Genomic DNA, 17,979 nt, shown 5'->3' with positions numbered 1-17,979 from the left:
GAATCAAAAATAATAGTCCCTTTGAGTTCGTTATAACCGTAGTTTACTGTATATCTGACAGGGCATAATGTCGACACAAACGGTGAAATCAGTCCGAAGAAACGCATGTCTATGGAGACCAGTCACTCATTGTGTAGGTAGTTGTACGTGACAAACTTATTATTTGTATCAAATATCTTTGCTAAAATATACCTCAGTCACGTATTTTGAAAGTTAACTGCAAGAAGCATTCAGTGCGTTTCCAGCGTTAACATCATCGTATGTATATCCTATATTCGTCATGGAGACGTCATACCTGACGTATCAGACGTCCCCCTGTGAATTTGAGGTACGGGATAATAACTATGCCTTAGGTGAATATATCGATATATTTGTTTAATTATTAAAAAACGTCAATGCCTCGTGGGCATTCCTGTTCGTATTCTCCATAGTAGTGTCCGTTTGACGTTCATACAAGGACACGAATATAACAGTCCTGTCTTTAAACATCAAGAACACTTGTTCAACTGTCTGTGATCAAAAGTAGGTAACCTCACATCCGTGAACAAACACGAAACCTATCTACATGGGTGGCATCATTTGTGTAAGTGAAAAGACCTGTTCTAATGGTTTCTGACACGTATAAAGTTGTTCGTAAACGTCAAGGACACGCATCCATGTGTCTGTTAACGAGGATACGTATCAACATTTCTGTGGACAAAACATATCCTTCTATATCCTTCTCCTTCTCTCTCTCTCAGAACATGCCCATTAATCATACGCATGAAGGACACATGCCCATAAGCAATAAGAACACATGTCAATACACACGAAGAACACATGCCCATAAGCAAGACGAACACATGCCCATAAGCATGAAGAACACATGCCCATAAACAATAAGAACACATGCCCATAAGCATAAAGAACACATGCCCATAAGTATGATGAACATCATCTCCATAAGCATGCGGAACACATCCCCATAAGCTTAAAGAACACATGCCCATAAGCATGAAGAACACATGCCTATAAGCATGCAGAACACATGCCCATAAGCATGAAGAACACATGCACATAAGCATGAAGAACACATGCCAATACGCACGTAGAACACATGCCCATAAGCATGAAGAACACGTCAATACGCACGTAGAACACATGCCCATAAGCATGAAGAACACATGTCAATACGCACGTAGAACACATGCCCATAAGCATGAAGAACACATGTCAATACGCACGTGACACATGCCCATAAGCAATAAGAACACATACCCATAAAGCATGAAGAACACATGTCAATACGCACGTAGAACACATGCCCATAAGCAATAAGAACACATGCCCATAAACATGAAGAACACATGTTCATAATCACGAAGAACACATGTCCATAAGATGTTATAGTTATGAACAAATTCTCTTTTTAGTTTTGTTTATAATCTAATCACATTATTTAAGTGCAGCTTCTTGAATATGTAGCTTGGTCCTTTTGTTAGAACTCATTGTTTGTCCTGTGTGACGTGTGGATGATGATGTGAGGAAATCAAATTTCGTCATCAAAGAGTTCCCGTCATTCCGTCGACGTCCTTGTGTGAAAACAGCGGTGATTGTACAGACGGTGGTATTTTGCCACAGATGCTATTATACTAAACTGGAATGTTCAATAGTTCACATATATCATGTTGTTTAAAGCCGCGCTCAGCAATATTCTACCTGTATAACGGACGCGTGTAAATAATAGAGTCTGGACGAGACAACCCAGACCATGCAACCTTATGAGAACATAGTACCTAAATGATTTCTTCTGGTCATCTGGTGTTTCGAACAGTTGTGTATGCGATCGAGTTTTGTTACTACCCGTGCAATGGAGAACGTGTTGAACTCCACAGTATATCATGGCATGCCATATTTATGCTTACGAGGTATAGCGCTGACAGATCAAGGATCATAATCAAGGCGGTTCTAGGATTCAAATCCACCAGTTTAGGATCCTGCCACGCCTAAGCGACGCAACTCTGTCCAGCGAATTGCGACTGAGAGAACAATATTGTAAATAATGAACGATCACGTGAACGTGTTTTTTTATTTCATGATGTTTATTGTCTTTGTCAAGTTCCTTTTAGTTGTTTCCTTTAGCTTCGTGGAATTCATTCAATGCCTCAGCCAGCCAGGTGAATGCCTACAACAAGGTAGAAGATGTCTTGATCAGGCAGGTGTCATTGAGCAGCATATAAGTTATATCAATGTGTGTGAGAATACAATGGGAGCGCCCATCTTAGCCTCTTTGGTTACACCCACAATCAAAGCAAAGGGATCATAGTCGGACGCTGCAGTAACGCAGTATTCCTGTTACAAGATGTATCGCGGAATGTCAGCTTGATGTCGGAAGTGATGCAAGTCTTAAACGTTCAGCACAGGCACGGTGCTTATAAATCGAGAAACATAATCAGGATGGATCAGTATGGCACGCCCAGGAATTTCCTGTGTATACTACAATCCCTATAACGCTTGAAATATCTGCCTAGTCCTATCTGATGGTGATTTGAAAACCAGTTCCCCCAGTCATACATGTACACCCTTCAATAATACGCGAGACATAACAATGGATGACTAATCACCTTCCTATGAGTGAGTGACTGACCGAGTTTGGTTTTACGGCGCTTTTAACATTATTCCAGTTATATCACGGCGTGTCAGCTTAATGTGTGAGGAAAGCCCGAAGTGATGCAGGTCTCAGACGTTTACCACTTCGGTGAAACCCACGAGCACGGGTATGGTGCTGACAAACCTAGAATCATAATCGGGGCGAACCAGGATTCGAACCCAGAATCATAGGTTTCTGTTGTGCCCAAGGGACGCAGCTCTGCACAGCGAAATGCGGCGCCTTAGACGACTGGGCCCCCCGTCCCCCACCCCCCCATGTAAATTCAACCGTAGGATACTGTTGGGTGTTAATGAACAGGTCAAATAACTTCTCGTAAAACCCAGCTATGGCAACATCTGATTTTGTACTGATGATATGGAATTCTCACTCTGCACAGCGAATCGCGACGCCTTAGACGACTGGGCCACCCGTGCCCCTACATGTACCTTCCTATGAAAAGAAAATAATGTCGAGTTACCTTGTTCATGTCATCTTCTGATGCGTACGAGAAAGACACGCGGATGTAGGGGGTTTCCCTCGGTTCGGGAAGGAAGTGATGTCCAGCCATTAACACTGCCCCCTTCTCGATGACTCGCTGGACAACAGGCTGGGAACTCTTCACCCCAAGGAGCTTCATCCATATGAACATCCCGCCAGCAGGGGGAGACCACTCTGCCAGACCTAGTCGCAAGATTTTATGAAGGGATGAATATTAAATTAGAAAGCAATTACGACCGCTTGTTTTGATATTTCTTCTGTATTTCTTCTAAGTTATTTAACGTAACTATTCAGAATAATATATAATCAGAAGTACCGAATGGCATTTAATGTAATGTTCAGTTGTGTGTATAAATACATTATATCAAACACTGATGTGTCGAACTTTAAGGGACCTTCGTAAATTATTCGAATTATCCGAGATTCGACACAACCGAATATGATGAATAATCCGTAAATTCGACAAAACAAAGTTGGAGTGTGTTTGGCTGTATATAACCATATAGAACGAATTGTGTGAAACGTAAGGCTCAGGAGGATATAACAGAAAGACCGAATGGTATTTAAAGTAACGCTCATGTTGATATAACTTCGTAATGGTATTTCAAGACTCTTGTTGTTTGTTATATCCTGAACTGAACGTTTTTCAAATAGGAAATATTGCCTTATATTCTTCCTTATTGTTACAGGCGATTCACCCATATTTACAAGAATGGAGAAATCTCGTTGTATCATAAGGACTCACCTTTGAGGTGTGTCTGAGCAATGGCGACCATCTTGTCAGCTCTTTCCTTGTAGAAGGCCGCGAGTTTCTCCCCGTGTCGCAGGAAGCCGTCATGTCCCATGTCCACCAGGATCTTCATGATGACTGTCTACAACATGAATATCTGAATCAGTAACACGAACAGATTACTCACGGAGTTTTCATTCCATTCCGTGCTTTGACACTATCCACAAAACTGTATGTCATGAGGGATGACTTCAACTCTCCAATGGTCACTCTTCCCTTTATGTCAAATACTGTTTCAGTACTTCTAACCTTTGGGAGACACATTTCACAAGCTTTGAGCTCATTCTGCGGACATCCTAAAGAGCGTCATACGAATTTGCTCAAAGTTTTTGTTATCAGGTTTACAAATTTTAAGGCTTTCAAAACGTTTTATGGTAGACGTGTGGAGAACCTTTCCATTTTGACGCATCAGTGAATATCATGAAGTTGGGCCATCAGGCTTGTGACAAGCCAAAATGGGGAAAAGTTGACCCTTCAAAGTCATTTTTTGGAGCTTAACTATAATTTATAGCTATTTTGTATAAAGTAGTATGTGCAGACATATATAAGATACAAATTAAGATTAAAACACATTTTTAGAATAACATAATTAATGAGATACTAAAATATAACAAAAAATCTTACAAATTTTGGAAATGACTCATATGCCTGATGCAATTCCCTGTTTTGACTTGTACCATATGTTCCCCTACTATTTCAGGTAAACTATTGACATGCAATTGCATGTGTTTGTGGCAGGTACCACAGATGGGGCGGGATGCGTTCGTATGTTGGTGAACACTTGGTATCGTCACTATTTAGTGATTCGTGCAGGTTGGGGGGAAGCTTATGGCAATATACCTTTTGACAGATTATTGGTGGAGGCAGGGAGTGACAGACATGGATTAAGTTGTTAGTGCAGGTTGGGGTAACTCACTTGTCGACGGATTGTTGGTGCAGGTTTGAGACTACATACCTGTGACATGATGTCGGTGCAGGTTTGAGGTTACATACATGTACCTGTGACAGGATATTGGTGCAGGTTTGAGGTTACATACCTGTGACATGATGTCGGTGCAGGTTTGAGGTTACATACCTGTGACAAGATGTTGGTGCAGGTTTGAGGTTACATACCTGTGACAGGATGTTGGTACAGGTTTGGGGTTACATACCTGTGACAGGATGTTGGTGCAGGTTTGAGGTTACATACCTGTGACAGGATGTTGGTGCAGGTTTGAGGTTACATACCTGTGACAGGATGTTGGTGCAGGTTTGGGGTTACATACCTGTGACAGGATGTTGGTAGTGGTTTGGGGTTACATACCTGTGACAGGATGTTGGTGCAGGTTTGAGGTTACATACCTGTGACAGGTTGTTGGTGCAGGTTTGAGATTACATACCTGTGACAGGTTGTTGGTGCAGGTTTGGGGTTACATACCTGTGACAAGATGTTGGTGCAGGTTTGAGATTACATACCTGTGACAGGATGTTGGTGCAGGTTTGGGGTTACATACCTGTGACAGGATGTTGGTGCAGGTTTGGGGTTACATACCTGTGACAGGATGTTGGTGCAGGTTTGGGGTTACATACCTGTGACAGGATGTTGGTGCAGGTTTGAGGTTACATACCTGTGACATGATGTTGGTGCAGGTTTGAGGTTACATACCTGTGACAGGATGTTGGTGCAGGTTTGAGGTTACATACCTGTGACAGGATGTCGGTGCAGGTTTGAGGTTACATACATGTACCTGTGACAGGATGTTGGTGCAGGTTTGAGGTTACATACCTGTGACAGGTTGTTGGTGCAGGTTTGAGGTTACATACCTGTGACAGGATGTCGGTGCAGGTTTGAGGTTACATACCTGTGACAGGATGTTGGTGCAGGTTTGAGGTTACATACCTGTGACAGGATGTTGGTGCAGGTTTGAGGTTACATACCTGTGACAGGTTGTTGGTGCAGGTTTGAGGTTACATACCTGTGACAGGTTGTTGGTGCAGGCCACGGAAGAGTCCAGGTGGAGGACAAGCTTCTGAAGGAGGTACTTTGGGCCACTGATGAAGCCAAGTCGCGCCCTGATAGATACACCATAGGCAATGCAGAAATGTCACAGGCATCATACACTGTACTTATTTGAAATGATCCATTCATATCATTTCATCATTAATTTGTCATTTACGCCATATGGATTCTGATTCGGCATAAATAAAGACCTATCTCTTACGTTGGTGGTCTAAATCTTTGTAAACCTGGTCTATTTTGCTTTTGTTTTCCAAACTACAAACAAAGCTTTTATTTGGTTAAATGTTTTTCACAATGCTGAAAATATATTTACGAACACATATGGACCGGAATGGTGATCCATTCATATACTTTTCACCACTATTTTGCCTTTTACGCCCAATGGAATCTTTTTCGGCAGATAAACGAGACTGACGTTGACGTTTTATATTTACGTTAAAATGGAAACCACCTTTGGGTAACAAGAATCATCGTTTAATGGCTTTCGGTAGGTCGTGGCTAGGTGATCGAACTACCGACCTTCCTGTTAGGGCCGAAGCTCAATCCACAAGATCACAGAAGCGTATCAGCTCTGTTCAGTGTCGTGTCAAGACTTACCCTGCAGCTATGAGTTTAGAAAAGGAATCGCATCTGATTACTCGACCATCTTCGTCTAGGGATAGAAAACTGGGCGTCAGTGGCTGAAACGAACGCTCATACCTGTTAAATATATTCTACATCGTCACGTAGCCCACATGAGAGCTCATCTGAATAGGGATACTGGCTGTCTAGTCATCAAACGTGTCGCAAATCCCTGCACAGAGTTGCGTCCCTTAGATATGATAAACTTATAATTGTGTCTCGATTATGACCCTTAGTTTGTCAGCGCCATACCTTTGCTCGAGGGTTTAACCACTGACACGTCTGAGACTTGCACTACGTTCGGCTTCTGCCACATTAAGCCGAGACGCCGGGATATTACTAAGAAGTACTGTATTGAAGTACTGCTCAAAGAAGCGTTGAACAGCTCAACCGAATATAAACTCCCAAATGTTTAGTTCACCCAGACTGCCCCATAATGCATAATCACAGAGTGAGAATTCCACATCATCAGTACCAAATCAGATGTTGCCATAGCTGGGTTTTACGAGAAGTTATTTGACCTGTTCAATAACACCCAACAGTATCCTACGGTTGAATTTACATAAGGGGGCACGGGTGGCCCAGTCGTCTAAGGCGCCGCAATTCGCTGTGCAGAGCTGCGTCCTTTGGGCACGCCAGAAACATATGATTGTGGGTTCGAATCCCGGTTCGCTCCGATTATGATTCTAGGTTTGTCACCACCATTCCGGTGCTCTAGGGTTTCACCGAAGTGGTAAACGTCTGAGACCTGCATCACTTCGGGCTTTCCTCCCACATTAAGCTGACACGCCGTGATATAACTGGGATACAGTTAAAAGCGGGGTTAAAAACACAACTCACTCACTCACATAATTTCTACAATACCTATACACCGATCACACACAAAAAATATTTGAATCGCAATCAAAGTATATTGGGAACAAAGCGAACTAATGCGAATTATCATAAATAAAGTAAAATCCCCCTTGACTTAATCCGATTGTCAATCATACTGTATTTTCCCACATCTGGTGGTAGCACATTGTGAAACTCCTTGTTTAACTTACATACTGACATATGACCTAATGCAGTTAAAATGCATGTAAAACCTATTCCAGCGTTATACATGAATATGTCTGTAAAACATGGTGCCGCTTTCTAAATATGTCATGACAATTGTAAACAATGAATTATTCCCTCGGTGTGTCGTATTCATAAAATATTGGATTAATAGAAGATAGTGAGGTGAGGTGAAATAAGGTTTAACGCCGCGTTGAAGGTTGTTGCACTTTTTTTGCTACGTGTATGTACGTGTGTGTGTGTGTGTGTGTGTGTGTGTGTGTGTGTGTGTGTGTGTGTGTGTGTGTGTGTGTGTGTGTGTGTGTGTGTGTGTGTGTGTGTGTGTGTGTGACTGCTTCTATTAGTGCGGATTAATTAATGAGATACCATGTCGCAGTTAAACATGGATACCCCACTCAGGGGATTCCAACCAATGATCACGTCTAAAGGAGGCAACTCTACAGAGCAATTGCGGCGGATGGTTCGCAATACGTGTATGTTCGCTGTGAGGATTCAGGGTCAGAATAGGTCGCTATGTTCTCATGCTTGTCGTAAGAGTCCCAAAAATTGGGATCTGACAGTCGGGCTTGTGAGGCCGTGGGGGTACAAGTAAATTCATACCTGTTCGCCGTGATATAGCTGGTATAATGCTCACTGTGGCCTATTAACAACAAACCCACACTTCCTCTTCATATTTAGGGGACTTGTTAATTAATGTACTACAGAAGGATTTGCGACAGGGATAAACAACTACATCATAAAGGGTAATTAATATCGAACCCTAACTGAACCAATACAAAACTGAATGGGAATAATCTTAACCAACAAACACAATAAAATAAAAATCTGAATCTAGATAATATCGAATCACGTTATTGACACAATTCAATGTGAATCCGGGGAAAATCAAGCGAAAATACGGAAACAATTACATTTGATGATGATGATGAAGATGATGATGAAGATGATGATGATGATGATGATGATGATGATGATGATGTTGAAGATTTAACGAGCGCTTCCGGTTGAATCGGAGCGATTACATTTGAATCAGGACACAATCAAATATATACAATATAATTCTGACTCGAGTCACGACACGAGGAATGACTCACTCTGCTGTATTGGATATAGTAGTAAGGGTCGTCCTCCAGAATCAAGAAGTCGTACTTGCGAGCAATACTATACACTGTCTTCTTTCGGTCTAGAGACCAATTGACGCCGGTTGGGTTACCGCCTGTAGGAACACAGTACAATATCTTTGGCCTCGGACCGCATTTGTCGGTGTCCCAGGTCGCGAGTATTTTCTGAAGTTCTGATGGTATCATGCCGGATGAATCACATGGTACCGACACTGCTTTTGCGCCGAGTGGACGTCCCTTATGACAAAAGTAAAAATGATCATATCATAAATGGACTTACTTGGACTAATGATAATAATGACATCACGTGGAAGGTCAGGTCTACACGTACTTAGGGATGCAGGTAAGGGACAAACTCCAGAATGACAATATCAAGGAAGAATATCCGGCAGAATACATATACACTTAAGAAATAATGAGTTCAGAGCTGAAAATACTTATTCAGAGTCAAAGCCACAAATACTTATGCTGGACCCATCTTTTCGTATTCTTTTGGTGTTGTTGATGGGACCACTTCAGGGTACTCACACTCTCATACGAGGAATCATGTCAGACAATAGACATTCGTTCTTCCCTCAATCGCTTATATTTAACAATTATAATGGGAGGGTGTGGTTTGATTAACGCGGGGGCTCTTCATGATAGAATTGCATTGTGCACTTTTTGCACACATTTATTTGTCTGATGATCCGCTTGTTAAGCATGTCAAGACTCGTGATGAAAACAAGCCATTCCACAGTTTTCGTAAACAAGGCAAGGATGTGGGGCATAATCTCCATCTTAATGTTGATTTTGTTGACGGTTCTGTACTGCTGGACGGTACAGAAATGAGTGACAACCGAGCGAAGTGTCATATCAAATCGGCCCAGATTCAGTCTTTCAAGAAGTGGCTATCTGAACGATCACTGCATCGAGTTTTTGTGAACTGTGTTGAGAAGAAGATCAGCAACCTTGCAGAGTCCTTCGCTCGGATGAAGTCGGCTGGCCTGAAAGTGAAACAGAAGGCTTTCTGTTTGCTGCTCAGGAACAGTCGCTTTTGAAATGTCACGCTTGCATCCCAAGTAATAGTTGTTCGACTCCCCATTGTTCTCGGTACCTAATACCCAACCTCCCAATATCTTGTCTGATACTAGGAGAGTACCCGGGTTTGCTGCCGCAGATACAACTCCTCTGACAATCTGATCAATGCAGAAGGCTGCAATGTTGGGGAGTCTTCACATTCTCCGAGAAGATCTGGATGGGTTCGACTAGGCAGTGCTTCCTGGGAGAAGTCCCATTCCCTGTCTGGGCTGCGTATAGCGGGGACAAGGACCCTGAGCTGATGATGAGCCTTCCAGCTTGGCTATGCCAGGATCGCCAAAACCCTCTTTGCTGCATGTATTTATTTTAATCTGTGTATATTTATAATGCGCCAAGTCCACAGCCTAGAGCATGTTTATAGCGTTCAACCTTTTCCATCCGTTCTCATTGACTCAAGGGGCGGTGGGGTAGCCTAGTGGTTAAAGCGTTCGCTCGTCACACCGAAGACCCAGGTTCGATTCCCGACATAGGTACAATGTGTGAAGCCCATTTCTGGTGTCCCCCGCCGTGATATTGCTGGAATATTGCTAAAAGCGGCGTAAAACCATACTCACTCACTCACTCATTGACTCAAACCTGATTTGTCAACTGCATCATTTATTTGCGTTGGAATGTTTCCTGCAGTATTTATTTATTGATCCGGTAAATACAAGATATCCGAGCCTGTAATGGCTGTGCATTAAATACACCCCATACTCACGAAGATGGCACTAAATGATAACATCAATTACAACACTGGCGCCTCACCACGCTCATCACGTTTGGGTAGGTTGCTTCCTCCAGCAAGATTGAGTCCCCTTCATTCAGAACCGCTTCCAATGTCTGAAACATATGAGACGTTATGAAGACGTTTCAATAAAGTGGCATTAGGATGAAAACAAATGGTATTTAAAATGGACTTATAAAACTCTTAGTACGTTTTCCAGTAGGTTTGGACTAATGAGTGGGTGATTAAGCTTTGCTAAACGTCGATTTGAACGGTATTTCAGTTATATCATAAAGCCGACTGCCATGCGCACGTTGCTAAACAAACCTCGAAACATAATCAGGGCGAATCTGGGATCCGAAACCATGATCATAGGTTCCTGGCATGCGTACAGGAGACAACCCTGCACAGAGACTTGCGGCATCCTTGGACTAATAAATAACACCATTACTCTCTACACCGTAGATAAAATATGTTTTTTGTAAACACGGATATTATTTTGATGTGCGTTTGTGTACGTTTCTGCGCGTGTGTTTCACCTTACTAATGGCTTCCTGGCAGCCATTGCACATGATGAGGTCCATGTCACTGGAAGCTGACGGTGGGGTGCTGTCACGGGGGAGGGTCGGGGGGTGGTGAACTTGGCGTTGTAACACCCTCAACCAGTCGATGATATCTGTCATGCTAAATACAAATGTCGCGAATATAATATCAGAAAGTACATAAACCTTTATAGAAACTACATTATAGGAATGTATATCTTTTTATTCTATAAACATTCTATGAACAGTATTACAGTTATAAAACAGCGTGGCGGGCTAGTTTCACACAGTCCTAAACTGCAGTCAGGCGTAGACGTAGGTGTGGAGAGGGACATCAGTTTAATCACGACGTGTCGGCGTAGCAATAGAAAATGCAATAAATATAGTTAATTTAATTGTTAATATACAGTATAGTTTATATGGTATCATGTCAGTTGTCTGAAACACGGCTTGTAGAGATATATAAGAATGAGGGAGTTTGCTTTAACGACGCTTTGAACAGTATTCCATATCACGGCCTATCAACTTAATGTGTGGGAAAGCCTGAAGTGATGCAGATCGAGGACGTTAGAACTGGTGAAACCAAGGGCGATTCTGGGACTCGACCATCGGATCCTGGTATCTAATTAAGGGATGCAACTCTGCATATGGTATGTTGGCGTGCCCCCTCCCATCGCAAGTATTGAAGTTAGGTACACAGTAAAAGAGTTAGGAGTATCGTATAAGACACGTGTGCAGTTACATAACTTACCCTTTAGTGACGCCATACTGAAGAGCACCCTTCATCTCTTGTGGTCCTATTGTTAACCGCCGACCATCTCTATATTGAAACACATAGAACATGAATCAAAAAATACTTTTAAGAAAATAAATAGAGGCATGACTCCTATACATGTATGTACTCAAACATAAGAAACGACACCTGAATATACTGGTATACTATTGTTTATCTGATTCGGTTATTAATTTGATTTTGTTTGTTTGTTGTTTAACGCCGCACTCGGCAATATTCCAGCTATATGACGGCGGTCTGTAAATAATCGAGTCTGGACCAGACAATCCAGTGATTGATAGCATGAGCATCTATCCACGCTATTGGAATACAATGACATGCATCAACCATCAGCTAGCCTGACCACCCGATCCCGTCAGTCGCCTCTTACGACTAGCATAGTCACTTTTCACAGCAAGCATGGGTAACTGAAGACCTATTCTACCCCGGATCTTCACTGGTCTATCAATTTGATATTTCATCTGAATAGCGTTTGATTCGAAATACCAAAATATGACAGTTTTCCTCTGAAAAGAGGAATGCTAGCTACCGGCTAAATGAAGATGGGTCGGAACAGATGGCGTAAAGATTTTGCATTTAATCATTACAAAGTTTTCACAACGCAAGGGCAACCAGGAACCATACTGTATAATAGCCTGAGGATATGTGTTCGCTGAAATGTATGACGTCACATCAGTGGAAGTTATAATTCTAAATGAAAAAGGATGTTGCACTTTGCGTACAATAGTAGTGAGTGAATATAGTTTTACGCCGCTTTTAGCAATATTCCAGCAATATCGCGACGGGGGACACCAGAAATGGGCTTCACACATTGTATTCACACATGTGGGGAATCGAACCCGTGGCGAGTAAACGCGTTAACCACTGGGCTACCCCACCGCCCCCAAGTACAATAGCAACTCACTTTAGGACGAGATCCGCCTCCACAATGGGGAAGAGTCCACCGTTCGGCATCCCTCCAGCCATCAACACCAGACCGGACCCAACATACCCTGTCACAACCAGAGATGGTCGTTAGCCGGATGTCATTCCGTGTCATAAATGTACCATATAATTGTAAGGTATAATATTTGTTATTTCTAATATATGATATTTACGAAACGGATACACACGAGGGTTAAGATGTTTTTTTTCAAACCAAGCTATTCTATAAAAAAAATAATCCATATTTTAATCAAGATAGCTTTTGAAACTGAGTATAAATACATCTAATACAATAAATACAATTGTTTAAATGAACCGCCCCATTTATCAGGTTGTGGCAAATGATTTTCAGTCATGTTTGTACAAAACACCTGGGAAATACATATAGTTTCACGTTGGACAGTATTGCATTGCATGAATGTATGGAGCTTAGAAGTAGATCATGCGAGCTGCCTGCCATCATACATATATTAACAAAGGTTATCGGATCGGTTTATGGCATCGATAATATCATTCATGATATGTAAAATACCAAGATTGCAACTCAATAATCAGTTATGAGGAGAAATGGTGTGTTTGGATGATCACTTTGGGACAGTTCTAGTTTGGGACGAGACTTACTCTGGAGTTCCCGGAGAGCCGATGGTTTTCTTCTTAAGGCCGGCCTGCTGAGATACTTGTCGTAGTTGGTGATTCTCAGCTGTGTCACACCATTCACGCTGAAGTGTATGGGAAACTCGTGAGTGGATGAGTGAGTGAGTGTGTATGGTTTTACGCCGCTTTTAGCAATATTCCAGCAATATCACTAGAAATGGTCTTCACAGATTGTCATCATGTCGGGAATCGAACCCGGGTCTTCGGCGTGACGAGCGAACGCTTTAACCACTACCCGACCGCACGAGTGGATGAGTGAGTGAGTGGACTTTGAGTGAGTAAGTGGGTTGTTTTTGAGTGAGTAAGTGGGTTGTCTTTGAGTTAGTGATTGGGTGGGTATTTTGAGTGAGTGAGTGAGTGAGTGAGTGAGTGAGTGAGGACCGAAGTGATGCAGGTTTTAGGCGTTTTCCACTTAAGTGAAACACACGAGCACTGGTATGGTGCTGACAAACATAATCAGGGCAAACCGGGATTCGAACCCACGATCACAGATTTCTGGCACGCCTCAGGGACGCAACTCTATACAGCGAAAAGCGGAGCCTTCGTCCGTGTCCTCCACGTGAAACGTGAAACTTTTGATACAACGCGATGTCGCGCATTTTAACGTCTTTTTACACCTTTTTGATGGAGCGAAAATGCGACAACGCGACTTATTTTTACCTTGAAGAATGTCGCAATGTCGTCCTTTGGTAAAATATAAAAATAGCATAATTCAAAGTGCGACAATGCGATATTGCGACAGTGCGACAAATGACTAGATGTCGCGTTGTCCCATTGTAGCGCTTTGGTGTATTTGGACACCGTTTACTTGTTTTTGAAAGGGCGACAACGCAACAATGCGACAACACGACAATGCTTTTAGCAATATTCCAGCAATATCACCGCGGGGTACACCAGCAATGGGCTTCACACATTGTCACTTCTAGGATTCTATAGATAAAGGAGCAAATAACACGAGTTCCTACGAGACACTGTGAGACAGAAACACAGCGAGAAGCAGCTCAACACCACTGGCGTATCGTGGTTACAAACCAAGGATCTTAATCAGAGTAAACCCGTGACTCACGCCGACAACCATCAATTACAACTCGCAACCTTAGTGTTTTCCAAATGTACATATTTTAAAAAATCTGAATTTGTTGATTTTTTTCATGATTAATTTTCATTGTTGGTTTCTTAGCCATGTCTTCCATATTTGTGCAAATATTCCACGGCATTGAAAGTGTATCACTTTTACATTAATATCCTATTTTCAAGAAAGTAAATGTGGTTTAGAAACATTGTTTAAATAAGTTCATGATAGATAGACTCTGTTTTTTTATAGAAATATTTGGTATGGTACAGGTTCATATGGAATGTCTTCTTTCAAGTTGACGCTCCGTGGTGTCGCTGTCTATCAATAACAAACAATACATTTATCTCCAGTGGACAATTCCCATTCATGCATTATTATTAATGTATGTAGTGTATGTGCTGTTATGAGCTTAATGTAGTTTTTGTTTGCATATCATTGTCACCAATATATTGATGCTGACGTTGTTTTACATAACTAAATATGTTCGTTTAATTGGTCATAAAAACCTAGCCATGAAAACGGTGGTGGCGAAATAGGGTTTAACGTCGCATTCATGATTATTGCACTGATATAGCAATACGTATGTGTGTTCATTCATTCATTCATTCATTCATTCATTCATTCATTCATTCATCCTTGTTTTATCTCGTTAATAACGAGCACCCGGCAGGATAACAAGTACTGACTTTTCATGTCTTAAGTTTTTATATCACGCGACCTTGGGGATTGAACCCATCTAAGCGGTTATTTGTTTAGGTCATATCTATATATTGCCGATGATTTGTGAAACTGAATATATATTAATCCCGAAAATTGCAAACAGAAGGGTTCCGTATATGGATTAAGGAGGTTTCACTGCATCCATATTTATAAACGATGCTTTAAGAGGCATTGCTTTGCAGTTGCAGATATTACACATGATGTGACGGTTGGTTGGTTGGTTTGTTGTTTTAAGCCGCACTCAGCAATATTCAAGCTATATGACGGCGGTCTGTAAATAATCGGGTCTAGACCCGACAATCAAGTGATTGATATCATGAGCTTCGATCCACGCAATTGGGATACGATGACATGCTTCAACCAAGTCAGTGAGCCTTAGCCTCTTACGACAAACACAGTCGCCTTTAACGAGAAGCATGGGTTGCTGAAGACATATTCTATGTGACGGATTAAGTATGCAGCCAAACATGCATTTAAAAAAAATTGTCCATGGTCGCTATGATTCGCTATGAAACGCATAATTCCCTACCTATTATGGTCGCCCATCGCTTGCGGTTTCCCGGAAGTCAGCGGCACAACCTTTCTTGAACGACGAAAAGATGAACGTAGCCCACGAACCCGGGCAGAGTGTCGATGCCTTGCTTCTGTTTGCTGCGGTGACGTGTAACTGGAACTGCATTTACACACGAGGATGACAATAAAAATCTAATGATATTCGTTGTTCGAGAAAACGACCCCACTCCATAAGAACGACAAGTGCTAGTTATTCAACCATATCTCATTTGCACATCCTTCCAGCCCAATGAAGAGCAGTTTCGGTCTGGGCAAAATATAACATCAAAGCTGGTGAATCGTGAAGACATCCCAACTGAATGTATTACCATTCTTGTCTGGTTTGCACTTACTGTAATATACTTCCCTTAGATAACTCCAGGAGAACGCTTGTAAGTTGTTATTTTCTGCACGGAACAAGCATAGATCAAAATTTATATAGCGATGGAAGTATGTAGATATTAACAGCATACATAAACAACGCTGGTTTATCCCGTGACCCATCTGACCTTTCTGACAAATCGTGTTGGAAACATGTCTAATTTGAATGTAAGATATGTCAACTATGTAACATAGCTGTCCAGCCAAGAGTCACACTGCGATGACCATATGGTGTAAAGTCATCTTTATTATCTTGTTTGTTCGAGAGGGCATGTGGACCATGACGATTAGTATTGGCAGACGGGCAGACGTTTATAATAAGGGGTATACATGTTGATGGACCTTTTGGACAGGCTATTCATTTACAGGACAACACTGAACTACGTGACCATTCGTATTAGAACATCATATAATCCATCACGTCTCACTGTCCAGAAGCCATATAGTGTAGTAGTGGTTACTACACGGGCAGATGCTAAGAAGTGCCAAGAGATGGATGGCTTGTGTCACCCACGAGGTAAACTCTGGGCCGCCAGGTCCAAAGGGCACCGCCCTGCTACTCCTTAAATACTAAGGTGGTTGGCAGAGACACAGACAGAACGTAAGGAGACCAACAGACAAACATATCCAGCAGCAAACAGTGAAAAGGGCCACGGGTGACAGCCATTTGTACTTACTGTAAACAAATCCTCTACCTGAAGAAAGAAACGGGTTACACTTGTGGGCCTTTTTGTCCCCTTAAGATCCGGATTCATGAAGAGTAAACAACGTCAAATACTGGGTAAAGGATCGACCATTTGATTTTCTGGTGGTGTGCATATGACGGGTAGGTGTGGGTGGGTGCGGGTGTGGGTGTGGGTGTGGGTGTGGGTGTTCCCCGGTGTGTCTTAGGGGTGGGTAGGTGTTAGGGGGGTGCTAACTGTATTAATGGTCAAATGGTTGGCCCCTAAGTGACTTTTGCTTTTCTCTCCGTTACCATCTCTCTTAGAAATAAGTACGAAATGGATTCTTGATATATATCTCAGTTTAGCAGGATGTTCAAAGGAAAGATGAAAATATTTTGCTTAAGGATATATGCCGGAATGTGAAACCAATTCGTGGATCAATAAACGAGTTGCACTAAAAAAGGGAATAGGAATTAAATGTCTCAATGTAGGGTATGTCTTGTAGGGTGCAGTGAATATATGAGTTTACCAAGTGACATATCTAAAAGTGAACATTTCAACGCAGGTAAGAAAGACGAATGCGACAACAGTGAAAATACATTGCGAATTGATGGCTTAAACTCGATTGGTTTGCCCCGAAGCTGTAGTTACTTGTGGTTAAGTTAATGAGCTGGAATCCCCTACCAGCCTAAGTGGGTTTGTCCGGATAAGACAACTGAGCAAGCAACTGACGGGTAGATAGTGATGCTGTAGCTATGAGGAATATAGTGAAAGACCTAAAGACATAGACACAGAAAAACGCAGATCAATGTTATTGACAATCAGAAATTAGACACTAAAACACCAAAAAACAGAGCGTAAACACAACCCAAAACAAGGCGGTTATTAGAGCCAATCATCGGCCTTTTTCAGGCATAAACCATGAACTATTGTATGAACCAAGTACAAATGCGTCATATGTATTCTTTGCAGAATCATGACAACGACGATAAGTTTTCTCCTTAGGTTGACCATTACTAATCCGTGAACATTTAGTTTTTAGTTAAGGACAATTCGATAATTTCGTTCCGTGAGCGCTTGACTTTTGTCAAAGACCTTAAACCTTATGAATGACTAAACAAAGACATAAGCGACGTTGCAAGGGTTACAAGTATTGCACGAACTCGCTAT

The 17,979-nt window shown here is 41.9% G+C and overlaps 1 protein-coding gene across 1 annotated transcript; it reads right to left on the bottom strand.

The window, feature by feature from the left end:
* Positions 1 to 2,062: 2,062 nt before the first annotated feature.
* Positions 2,063 to 16,153, bottom strand: LOC124143119 (kynurenine/alpha-aminoadipate aminotransferase, mitochondrial-like). Its single transcript, XM_048400168.1, has 13 exons — positions 16,117 to 16,153; positions 15,741 to 15,884; positions 13,384 to 13,481; positions 12,743 to 12,830; positions 11,797 to 11,865; positions 11,043 to 11,187; positions 10,545 to 10,619; positions 8,691 to 8,954; positions 6,514 to 6,596; positions 5,873 to 5,969; positions 3,873 to 3,999; positions 3,108 to 3,310; positions 2,063 to 2,164 (listed from the first exon to the last, which is right to left on the bottom strand). Exons 2-13 carry the CDS (start codon positions 15,755 to 15,757, stop codon positions 2,105 to 2,107), a joined length of 1,326 nt encoding a protein of 441 aa, XP_048256125.1. The 5' UTR covers positions 15,758 to 15,884; positions 16,117 to 16,153; the 3' UTR covers positions 2,063 to 2,104.
* Between the last annotated feature and the right edge of the window lie 1,826 nt (positions 16,154 to 17,979).

This window comes from Haliotis rufescens, unplaced genomic scaffold, assembly GCF_023055435.1.
Source record: "Haliotis rufescens isolate VD_foot unplaced genomic scaffold, xgHalRufe1.0.p SCAF_2, whole genome shotgun sequence".
NCBI lineage: Eukaryota > Metazoa > Mollusca > Gastropoda > Lepetellida > Haliotidae > Haliotis > Haliotis rufescens.
Note: the sequence above shows the minus strand (reverse complement) of the source record. Positions and strands in the feature narration are given on the sequence as shown.